Consider the following 12829-nt stretch of genomic DNA (forward strand, 5'->3'; position numbering starts at 1 on the left):
GGGACAGACTAAAAAGGAATACGACTCAACTTTTATGGGACGGAGAGAGTACTATAATATGTGAATTTGAAAGAAAGCATTGAAATGATAAGAACGAAAAAATGATAAAATAAATAAATTAAGAATGTGCGTTGGTGAGGAGTGAGAGCATCCGCAACGCGGGCTCGACGCGGACTCGGTCTCGTTTCGACGAGACGAGCCAGCATCGAGACAGCGTTGCGAGGTTCGTCTCGTCTCGACGAGACGAGACATCTCGTCGCACGACGCGACCCGGCGACGAGCTGGCGAGACGATGCGCGCGCCCACGTGGCGCACGCTGGAGCATTGCGTGACGCCCACTCGACGGCCCGCGAGTGGGCGTCGTAATTATGACGTAATAATTTTTTTTTTATAAATTCAAAAAATTCGAATTTAATAAATTTTTTTTCCAAACGGTCAAATGACCGTTGGGAACAAAACGGTCGATTTTATTTATTTATTTATTTTTATTCTTCTATAAATATACTCCATACTACATTCACCATTTTACACACAAACACTACTCTCATTCCTCATTCCTCTTCCATTTTACACACAAACACTACTCTCAAATTGTTGAAAAAATGTCCGGCGATGGAAACTCCAGCGGCGGCGGCGGCTCCGGCGGGTTCGACTTGAACTCGTTCGACGATTGGGCGAGCATGTACAACTGTTTGGGTACTCCCGGTTCGTCGCCGGGCACCCAAGGCTCGACCACCCCGCCGGCGTACCAAACACCACATTTTGATGTGGATGCATACTATCGTCCCCCCCCCAGAGGTACGGGCAATCGCCGGGATTATCCCAAATTCCGGAGAATTTTTTGGCGCCTGAACGCAGTTTGCCCGACTGGCCAATTGGTGGAGGCTCCGGCTCCGGCAGGATCAGCCTCAGGCTCGGCATCAATGCCGAGGAGGAAGAGGAGGAAGCGGATGCAGAGGTTGTGGGAGACGGCGGCCGTCATCCATACAGCCAAGCCGAGACGTTGGCTCTGTACGACGCTTGGATCAGCGTCTCGTACGATCCTGTCGTCGGGAATCAACAAACCCACAAGTGTTTTTGGCTAAAAGTCACCGAAGTTTACAACACAAGAAGGCCGACGAATACCGTTCCCCGCAACGTGAAGATGCTCCGCAGTCATTGGGACCGAAGCGACAGAGATGTCAAAAAATTTTGCGCGATATACAGGGGAGAAGAGGCGAATTATCAAAGCGGAGCCAGTGGAGCCGACATTCTGAGAGCGGCGTTGCGGGTCTTCAAAGACGACGTCGGCAAAGATTTCAAGCTTGTCGATGTTTGGTCGCAAGTCCACCACCTTGAAAGGTGGGCTGGCGGTGTCGAGTCGGGCTCGAAACGCACGAAGCGCACGGCGCGTGGCCACTACTCGTCTAGTGATGGCGGCGAAGGCAACACCTCACGTGAGGGCACGCCAACCGATGATGCAGGGGGTCTTCTTCCGGTGCACGACGTCGGCCGCAAGGGACCAAGACGGCGAAGGCGGCTAGAGCCAGGGGGAGAGCGAGAGCGAGAGGGATGGGCCGCGGCGGACCAAGCCGGGCGTGCTCGGGCTCCGGCACGGGCACGGGCTCGCACACCCTAATGTCCATGTACCTAGTCGCCATGATGGCGGACTTTTCAAAAATGAATCCTGGCCAAGTTGCAGCCCATATGGTCGGAATTGAGTATATGAGAGCTCAACTTGGTATAGCTACACCGCCGACTTCGGGGGATGATGATTCGCCGGCGGAGTAGTTTTTATAGTTTCATTTAGAGTATTTTAATTATGTATTTTTTTTATTTTTTAGAATTTTAAATTATGTATTTTTTTTTTAATTTTTAGGCTTTTAAATTGTAATATTTATTTTATTTTAATGAAGTTGTTTTTATTAAAATTGAATTTGTTGGAATTAAAAATAAAAAATGAAATTGAATGAATAGTTAAGAGATGGTTAAGAGATGGAGGGATGCAGGTGTTGTCTCTTAGTTAAGAGATGAGCTGAAAAGTACAGTGGTGCCTATGAATAGTGAAGAGATGAGACGGTTAAGAGACGGATAAGAGACAGCGTTGCGGATGGCCTGAGGAGTTCCAAATGAAGAGGGTTTGAATTGCGGGTGGATGTGAGGTGACGTGCATATTTTGCTTTTAGGGGAAAACGACGGTGCATGGTGTTTGTAATTTAGTCATTATCTGCATGAACATTTCACCTAAAATTAAGTAAATCTACCTTATCCACAACTCTCTCATCTCATTCACTATTTTGTGCTCAATTAGCACAAACACTTTTTTCTATTCAATCCATTGATGGGATGTCACTTGTGTCCTTTGGTACTCATGCCACGAGGGAGATGCCCATCCTTATGGCATGGCCCCTCATGATATAACAAATTCACAATCATTTCATCTCTTCCACTAATGTAAGAAACAATGATGCAAGTATGTAAAACGTTGGAAAACAATGAAATCCACTATTTATAAGTGGTTTTGAAGTCCTTACAACTTAAAAAGAAATGAAATTATGAAAATTTAAAATGTCGGAAAACAATAAAATGACGAGTTTGCCACTTAAAACGATGTTAAATGGCTAAAATCCATCGTACATCACGCAAATGCGATGAGTTTGACGTATCAACTTATTTTGCAAACATCATGCGAATTTCAAGTTATTATGACACAATTGACGTTTTCGGCGTCGTCTGATGGAACTCCATCATCCACTACCAATCGTTTTAACAGTGGATGACACAAATTTTAATACTATAAAATTAGCAAAGTGAGAGGTACAGCAAGAAAAAGTAATTAAAGTATTTTTGTAGGGAATAATATATATTCCATCACATTAGAAAAAAACTTTTAAAAATAAAAGAAAATTAATTTTAGTGGACATGCTAAAATGGAAAGAGAGGACTAACTTAAAAATATAAAGTATAAACTATATATAGATATAAAATATTAATTTTTTATTAAAAATAGTTAGGCTGTTGCTGTTTTTTAAAAAAAATTATGGCATAAATTGATATTTGCCATCTTCTTTAAGCTCGATTAACCACTCAAAAATGTGTTTCAAGTTCGATAACATTATTTTTAAAAGCAATATTTTTATTCATATGAGCGGTTTTTATTTTGCATATCTTATGTTGTAAATTTAATTAAGAAATATTATATGTCTAAATTGAAGTCGCTATAGTTAGGTTACGTGAACATGAAAAACTTCTTATTCATATCTGCACTAAAAGATAAGCTAAGACTTTAGAGGTCCCGCAACTAATACAAGAAAAACCAATTCTTTCAAATATTAGGCTTCATTTTCCAAAAAAGTACAGATATTGAAGGAAAACAAATTAAATTGAAAAATTCAAAAATATAATAGAGACATGTCTTTTGTCGTTCTTTATTCGTTGGCGATTTAAAATTCCTAAATTGTTTGATTTACGTCTTTTCTATTTTTACGTTCTTTCATTTTAATTTCAAAGTATTTAGTTTGTTTTTTAACAGATTATATGAAAATAAATTTATGGTGCAAATGATAGTCTTTAGAAGACAAATAACGAACAAGACAATAAAGTTCAAAACGAAACGCTATAAATTATACTCCCTTCGTTTTTTAAAAATAACAACTATTTTTATTTTGGGTTGTTCCTTAAAATAAAAACTTTAGAACCTTTCTATTTTTAGAACATTGACCCCATAATCTACCAATTTCACTTTCATTATTTTTTCTCTTCCTCTCACTTCCTTACTCATTTTTCTTTTTCTCTCTCTTACTTGATCAATTATTCTCATTTATTTTACCAATTGTGCATTAAAACCTGTGCCGTTTCAAATGTTTCTATTTTTTTTATAGGAAGTAATTGATTAAGGCTTCAATCTCATCCAACTAAAAAAGTATTACTATAAAATTTGAGGCTTTAATTCAACATATGCCAACTTTAATGATAACAACTAGACATAATGATAGAATAGTTCTCAATTTAATCACATGTGCATGTATAATTTAGGAAGAACTTGTCATATATATATATCTGGTTATGTATAGGATAGGATTTGAGTTAGGACTGGAAAGGCAAGCTCAATTATGTTACATATTAATTATAAAAAATTACTATATTTCTTCTGTCTGCGAATATGAGTTCCGTTTTTTTATTTTAGTCCGTTCGCAAATAGCAGTCCTGGTTCACTTTTACCATAAATTGTAATAGGGTTCCACATTTCACATAACTTATTCCACTCACAATCCATTTAAAACTAAGTAGGACTAATATTCCACTAATTTTTTTCCACCAATTTTTCTTAACATTTCTTAAAATCCATGCCGTCAAGGAATGAGACTCCTAATCGCGGATGGAGGGAGTATTATTTTAATCTGTTTGACAATCTCAAATTAAAATCCTAAGAAAATGAGAGCGGCCCGCCTCAGCTCTGCGTGTTGAAAGCCCAATATGTATGAAAATATAGCCCAGTCCAGATAAACAACTAACGACATGTTTTTCTGGTTTTACAATAAGTAATAGATTGAGGTATCATCGTAAAAGAAAAGAAACTTACTTTTAAAATAGTTTCGTAGACAAACTAAAACTAATTTTTCATGATTAATTGAAACAACAAAAAGTATTTATACCGAAACTCTAATTTTATGTGGTTGGATTCTCTTGATACTATCCAGTTTGAGGAGAGAACTGTTAGGGAGATTTAGAATATTGAACAAAAATGGATAATCTGAAAGTTGTGATAAATCATTTTCAGATCAAATCAATTTCGGTGGTTCTACCAAAATATTTGATCGGATACAATTCAGAAGATTCAGAACTATAATATGTTGATATTCGTTGAACCAGAAGAATCGATCAGATTTTGAAGAAGACGAACCAGTGTATCTGTTGGGAAAAAACCGAAAATAACTAATTTTCAAAAGGTTTCCAAAATTGCAAATTAGTCCTTTGACTTTCAGAAATTACATTTTCGGATGAATTTCTTATATAACTCGACCCCAGCCAGGGGCTGCCACCCCTTGGACCCCGCTACCCGGGGGCGCTGCCCCAGGACCCCCGTTCATCTAACATCATAATGAATTCAAATAAGCGTACACTCCGCACCTCCAGACTTATATGATATCTCATTACGACAATACTGATCAATCAAGCTAATCCAATTACACTAAAATATCCAACAAAAACCAACAAAGGAAACATGCATGAGAGTGAGTTAATAAAAAACCCTAGACTCTATTACAATTAACTTAAACGACGGTGCCCGACTAGCATGGCTAGACATGGTCTCAATCTGAAGGGGACAGGGACGGGGCCGGGGCCAACTTCTGATGTGGTCGTGAGTCGTGACTCTTTCATGGGCATGATGGGTCGTTGCTTTTCCACATGCATGGGCCGCAACTCGTGGGCCAGAGGCCGTTTAGGCTACAATTTACGGGCCTTGTGTATCCAGATCCGTATTAAATTCAATTTTTAATTTCTAATTGGTAATTTTGCAAGCCAAAATCAGAGCTATTAGAAGTGACATTTATGATCCAAAAAGAACGAAAAAGTGAAAGTAGTGAAAGAAAAAGAAAAAGATGAAGTAAAGGAAGAGGAAGAGAGTTAAGAAGAGGAAGAATGGGAAGATGAAGAAAAGGATGATATGGAGAAGACAGAAGATAAATAAGAGAAATAGAATGTTGAAGAAGAGAAAGAAGATGAAGAGAAAGAGGATGAGCAAGAGGAAAAAGAAGAAAAAGAGGAAGGGGAAGAAAATGAAGAAGAAGATAGAAATGAGGATAGGAAAGAAGAGAAGAAGAAGGAGAAAAAGAAGATGAAGAGGAAGAGTTGGAAGAAGAAGAGGAAAAGAAAGAGAAAGCAAAAGAAGAATGGGAGAAAAAAGAACAAGAAGAAGAAAAAGAAGAATGAGAAGTAGGAGGAGAGAAAGAATGAGGAGTAAGATGAAAAATATGAATAGAAAGAAAAAGAAGAATATGAGTAGGAGTACTACATAGAAAAAAAGAAAGTAGTATAAGAGGAAGATGAAGAAAATAAATATGAAAACAAAGAGGAAGAGGAAGAGGAAGAGGTAGAGGAGAAAAAAGAAATAGAGGAAGATGAAAAGGAGGAAAATGCATAAGTGAAAGATGAAGAAGATCATGATGAAGAAGATGAAGATGAATAGAAGTAAGAATAGGAGGAGGAATGTGAAGAAGAGAAAATGTAAAAGGAAGGAGACGAGAAAGAAAAATGACAAGATGCGAAATAGGAAAAGTGGGAAGAGAAAGAAAACCAAGGAGACGAGGAAGAGAGGGTAGAGGATGAAAATGAGAAAAAAGATAATGCGAAAGAGGAATAGGAATAGGGGAAAGAGAGAGCGGGAGATGGAAAGGAGGAAGATGATGAAGAAGGAGATTAGGAAGAAGATGGGAAAGATGATGAAGAAGAGAAGAAAGTAGATGAAAAAGAGGAAGCGAAAGATGAACTGGAAGAGGGAGAAGACAGAGAAGAAGAAGGCGCGGAAGTGGAAGAGGGGGGAGAAGAAGAGGAAGAAGGTGAAGAAGAAGAAAAAGAAGAAGAAGACTTCAAACCCAATTGTGACATAAGTAGTAGTTCCTGTGATTTCCAAACCTGCCGGATAAACAAGAGGATACGTTGGTCTTGGTAATGGAGTGATTGATTGTCCCTATTGTGATTAACCAAACCAATTAAGTTAAAATTTAATTTCGTAGTGAACTGTAATAAGATCAAGAGAGCACTACATTTTTAGTCCCTGAATTTTGATATAAATATATTTCATCCTAACATGATATTTAATTCTAAATACGGAGTATATGACTATACTATAATGGAATGTATACAAATCATTACCGTGAAGCCATTTTCTATCGTTGATGTCATGCGATTCCCGTGGCCGCTCATGTCTTTGGGTGATCGGAAGCCTAGCATAAGGTCAAGCGAGGCCACGTGCAGCCTTACTGATTTCCTGTTAAGTAGCCAAATGAAGTTTAAATTTTTCTTTCTCCTTGATTGCAATTTATCATGGAGAAAAGAAGGTACAATAAAAATGAGAAAATTTTGTCCCATCTCCATTTCTCTTAAAGATGTGATAAAATGTTCTTGATATGATACTATGATAATATTATCATGAATTAAAATACGAAAAAAGAAAAAAATATAATTATGAAGTAGCTTATTCGATAAAGGCCTTGTTTATTGGAAGATTTATATATAGTACTATGATGCAAGGTTCCATTCTGCATGAACTCTGACCATTCTTTGAAGATCACCATGTTCTTTATAATCAAATAGAGAGTCCCAAGAACACCATATTATAGGAGCCCGACCTATATGATTAAATATCTCTTTCTCTATTATTGCATGACAAATGCTCATGCTCCTAAACTCCGATTCATATTTTCATAAAGAAATATCTAATCAAAGATAGAACAAGATATATTGCATCATGCATGTCTAAGAGATTCTTTGGGACGGGCCAAAGAAGCAAAGTCGATCATTATCAAAAGGGATGCAATCTTTTTTGTTCTTGAAGATTCGAATAATTTTGAGCGAGCCGATTAGAAGTGATATCATTTGTTACATTGGATCCGGGTAGAGACCAAAGATCACGCATATATAATAGTACTACTATATTTCTGAAAAAATGGTGAAAGCATACATTTTGCACCTTTTCAATTAAGAAAACGAACCCTAGAGAAATTAAACATGGTATAAATAAATTACCTATGACATTGAGAAGAATTGAAGGAGACACCTCCATCCCATGAAGTTGGAATAGGTTCTATTATTCCCTCATCGTTGAAACTCTCAGACTCAGGCCATACTCCTAAAAAACAATGGTTAAGGCTTTCAACTTTCAAGATAGAGCAACATTTAGATGAAGGAAGAAAGAGAATAGAAATGGTATATTTACCTGTATTCCAATCCCTCATTGTTGATACCGCTTGTCTCAACAATTCTTCTCCATTGGCCTTCGAAGCATCCCTATTTGCTTCGAGTAAGGTAATGAAATCCCGTGATCTAGTTGTGTGAAGCCTTGGTTTTGTGGGATGGCTATGAAACACTGAAATCACTCCATCCATCTCTGAGATTGTTTGAGCTTCCTGAGGGGTGAGCAATGCGGAGAAGCCATCGATGACATTCTTGTAGCTGTATACCATGCATGATTCAGCCTCCTCTTTGGAGCCTTTCACACAATGCAAATACGAGCAATGAATTTCTTCGATTTCGTGCAAGGTTTTCTCCCCATTGTGTTGTCCAAGGTATACTATGTAAACCTGGATCAATATTCAAACAAATCCATGAAAACATAGTTACTAGTTTATTAAGTACCACAATGTGATGATGATCAAGATTAAACTAACCTGGTGTTGAGGAAATGAAGCGTCTACATTAAGAATAAGTTGAACTGCAGCAAGAAATATCAACCGATAATTCATTCTCCTCAAGAATTGAAATTGTTATCTGAAATTCTCGTCCCATAGATATTTTGCTTTAAACAAAACATGAAGATGTCTGTTGGAATAAACGAACTTTCATGGAAATGGGTTTAATGTCAACATATATAGTTGTAACTTATTATAGTAATACTAAAACTTTGAGTCAATATCGTGTAACAAGATGAATGGTACTAAATCAACGGCTTCTTGTCATATTTTAGAACTAAATACAGTATAAAGGTATTTCTTATAAATCCATACCGATTCAAAGTGGTATATTTAATCTGTTTCAACATCTTAACTTAAAATCATAAAATAATTAAAAATGATAACACGCGGTCTAGATTGATAAGCAGCGCTGTCTGTTGAAAGCCCAATAGAATGTAAAAATATAGCACAGCCCAGATATACAAGTAACGCCTTGTTTTTCTTATTTTAAAAGTATACTACTACATGCTTTTACATGCAGGAAACGTAATAAAAAAAGATTGCAAAAACTCAGAAAATAATAATTCTGCTTATATTGATCTTAGTTTTTTCTTTACAGGCATGTTATTATTATTAAGGTATACTCCCTCGGCCCCTATTAATTGACATCAATTTTCTTTTCGTTCATTCCAAATTAATTGGCACCCTTATTTTTTAGTTTTAGTAATATACCATATTCCACTAACTCATTTTATTCACATTTTATTATAAAATTAATATATGAAAGTAGGACACACATTTCACTAACTTTTTCCATCCACTTTCCACTATGTTTCTTAAAACTCGTGCCAAGTCAACCAGTGCCAATTAATGAAGGAATGAGGGAGTATATATTTGTTCATTTGCCTAAGAGCATCTCCAATGCTAAATAGGCCAGCCATAGGCCAGCAATAGGCCAGCCACTCTCTCTCCCTGCCACGTCAGTAGCACTAAAAATCCACCTGCCACATCAGATTTAGGCCAGCCGCAATAAAAATAATTCAAAAAATACTACATTTACGGAATTAAAATCACGATTAAATTACGGAATTAAATTTAGGAGACATATACGGAAAAATTCATTAATTGTATTAAAAAAAAGGTACATAGATAAAAAAAAAAATTACATGATAAATAAAAAAAAACTATCGGCGTGCAGTCCTTCGTGCCCACAACTCTTCAATTATATCCTTTTGGAGTTGAATATGAGCATCCACTTGGCGCATGTCGGCAAATTCCTTGAGGCGGCCGACTTCATCGAGAGGTACCCCATGTCGTACGCTAGGGGTGGCCGTTCCGTGGCTTGGACCGGCTTCATCGTCATTGGCCCAACTAGTCGGTTGTACGCCTTCGTCTTCGACGATCATGTTGTGCAGGATAATGCATGCGTACATTATTTGGGAAACGCAGCCGACATCCCACAAACGCGTAGGACCCTTGATTGCTGCCCATCGAGACCGGAGCACACCAAATGCGCGCTCCACGTCCTTGCGCGCCGACTCCTGCCTTTCCGCAAAGTAGGCCTTCCTTTCATCATTTGCGTGCCCGATCGTCTTCACAAAGACAGGCCATCTAGGGTATATCCCATCCGCCAAGTAGTGGCCCATATCATGCCGGTTGCCGTTGGCCACAAATGAGACGGCTGGACCGATGCCCCGACACTTCTCGTTGAATAGGGGCGACAAGTTGAGGACGTTGAGGTCGTTGTTCGACCCGGCTACCCCAAAATATGCATGCCAGATCCACAGCCGGTAATCAGCTACGGCCTCGAGGATCATCGTGGGATTCTTTGACTTGTAGCCGGTCGTGTAGGCCCTCTTCCAGGCGGTCGGGACAGCTTCTTCCATTCCCAATGCATACAATCTATGCCGCCTAACATCCCGGGAACCCATGCTTCTCCCCGTGCATCTCGCAGCAGATTCTCGACAATCTTGGGCGGTAGGGCTTCGAAGGTATCGCTCACCGAAAATGTGGATCACGCCCCGACTGAAATATTTCAGACATTCCAGATCATCGACTCACCGATGTGGAGGTATTCATCCCACATGTCTGTTGCGCCTCCGTAGGCCAACTGCCTGATTGCCGCCGTGCACTTTTGAATTGGGGTGTGGCCGGGTCTGCCAACCGCATCGTGCCTGAAGCGGAAACACAGATATTCACGCTCCAAAGCGCCAACGATACGCATAAACAACTTCCTGCTCATTCTAAAACGCCGCCTGAACATGTTTGCGGGAAACCGCGGGTCCAGAGCGAAGTAGTCGTCATATAGCCGCTGATGTGCAGCTTCGTGATCCCGATCAATCACTGCTCGGTGGTGGACAACCGGTGAAGGGCGAGGTATCGCCTGCTGTTCCACCCTACGCATGTACCGCTCCCACTCGCGGTTCATGTAGGCCTCCATAGCCTCGTTCATCCTCCGTTCGTGCTCCTCAGCATCCCCACCACTACCACCACCGCTACCACCGGCGTTACTCATCGCTCGATGATGCTCTTGTACAAAAATTTAGAGAGAGAGAAAACTCGTTAAAACAAGCGGTGCAAATGAAAATGAAACTAAAATCGCGTTTATATAGGTTTAAAAAAAAAAAAAAAAAAACCAAAATTCGGCGCTGGGCGATCGGCACGCCACAATGCCGGCCTGCGCATCGGTCAGCCCACGCCGAAAATTTGGCCGATTTCCCGCTGGCCGCCTCCAATGGTTCGACTAGCCGATCGGCCAGCGCCACGAATCGGCCAGGTCGCTAGCCGGCCATTGGAGATGCTCACACTCTTCTTAATCTCTTTTCAAATCCTTTAAGCTGAATTTTGGATGTGTTAAGAACTTTTGTTTTTTAATAGAAATGGGTTGGTTAATGTTCAATCAGTTATTTTTTTATGGTTTTGACTCAGATATTTTAATTGCAGATGTTGCAAAATATTTGTTATTTTACTGCATTTTTCTATTTACCAACGGAGGCAAGCTATGTGGGATGTAATCAATTGCTAACTAATTATCAATCCCAAATTGAGACCAATTTTCAACCATTAGATTAGAAGATCTTGTGGTTAATATGATGCCAAGTGTAATATATTTTAAATTTAAATAATCATTAATTAAATTAAAAGGGTATTAATGTCAAATCCTATATGTAGTAATTATAACTAACTACTTTCTCTCTCCTCAAAATCATCCCAAATCTTTAAATTTACGTAACTCTCTCAATCTAAATTATTTTTTCGCAAAAAATATATCAAATTAAAGATAATTTAATAAGGATTCCAACGAGATCTCAATTGCATATGTTCGACGATGTTCGGGTGATGAAATTTGATAAATTATATTTCAATTTTCGTACATGTTGATAAGCAGCTATTTTCAACAAATGCAACAAAAAATCTCAATATATTGTAGGCAAAATCTCAATATTATGCATGTCCAATCTCAATAAAAATGTGTTGATATTTTCTTGTCCTTGTGTTGATATTCTAATGTCATATTGTTGATATTTGTAATACACAATGTTGATATAAAAAAACACTCACGAAAATTATCATATGATAACATAATGACGATATTACCCTTTTGTTGATATTTTGTCTATTATTTATTGAGATTTTGTGAGCTTTAATCGCATCCACTCATTTTAAAATCCAAGGGTGGAGATTTAGTCTTGATTTTAGATTAGGGTGCTAAAAGCATTAGAATAGGACCCCTATATACTCCTTCAATCACACTATAGTTGACTCATTTTTAATTTAATAAATTGAAAATATTTAATTTTATACTTATATTATTCTTTCTTAATCTATCTATTTTATTATCTCTCAACTTTACTTACTTAACACCATTTTCTTAAATTATATAGCCAAAAGAAATAAATATCTTCACTAATAATGCATGGAACGAATTGACTATATAGTTGTGTATTACCTAAGTCGAAAGTTAGGAGAGCAATGTGGGAAATATAAACGGATGTTGTTAAGTTGTTATGCGAAAATAGGCCAAGAATTTACAGGTTAGAATTTCTTAACCCATATATTAGTCAAAAGTTGAGATCTCACTGCAAATAACATACTACATAATTCCGAATTTAAGATTAATTAATTTCATATCTTATACGGAGTACGAGTCATTTTCGTTATCAAAATTAGATTATATAAATATTATTAATACAAAGAGTAAGTTGGACTCTTTCTTTACCCACGGTGAAACAATCAATTTACTAAAATCAAAATTTTGGACATATATATGAAGTTAGTTTAAGATTTGAATGTTAATTTAACCTAGTCCCAGTATGCATACACTCATTTCATCCCATTATAGTTGGAGATATTTTTAATTAAATATTTTACTACTACTACTTTTTAGTAAAAAGAAAAATGGCTTAATTGTAAAGGGATAAAAAAAAAGACCACCATATTGTTAATGACAAAGACGA

At 37.8% G+C, this 12829-nt stretch overlaps 1 protein-coding gene across 1 annotated transcript; it reads left to right on the plus strand.

Moving 5' to 3' along the window:
* The first annotated feature begins 368 nt into the window (after nt 1-368).
* LOC125188278 (glutathione S-transferase T3-like) lies at nt 369-1618 on the plus strand. Its single transcript, XM_048085051.1, has 2 exons — nt 369-373; nt 859-1618. The coding sequence occupies exons 1-2, from the start codon at nt 369-371 to the stop codon at nt 1616-1618; spliced, it is 765 nt and encodes a 254-aa protein (XP_047941008.1).
* The last annotated feature ends 11211 nt before the right edge of the window (nt 1619-12829 follow it).

This window comes from Salvia hispanica, chromosome 5 (assembly GCF_023119035.1).
Source record: "Salvia hispanica cultivar TCC Black 2014 chromosome 5, UniMelb_Shisp_WGS_1.0, whole genome shotgun sequence".
Classification (NCBI taxonomy): Eukaryota; Viridiplantae; Streptophyta; class Magnoliopsida; order Lamiales; family Lamiaceae; genus Salvia; species Salvia hispanica.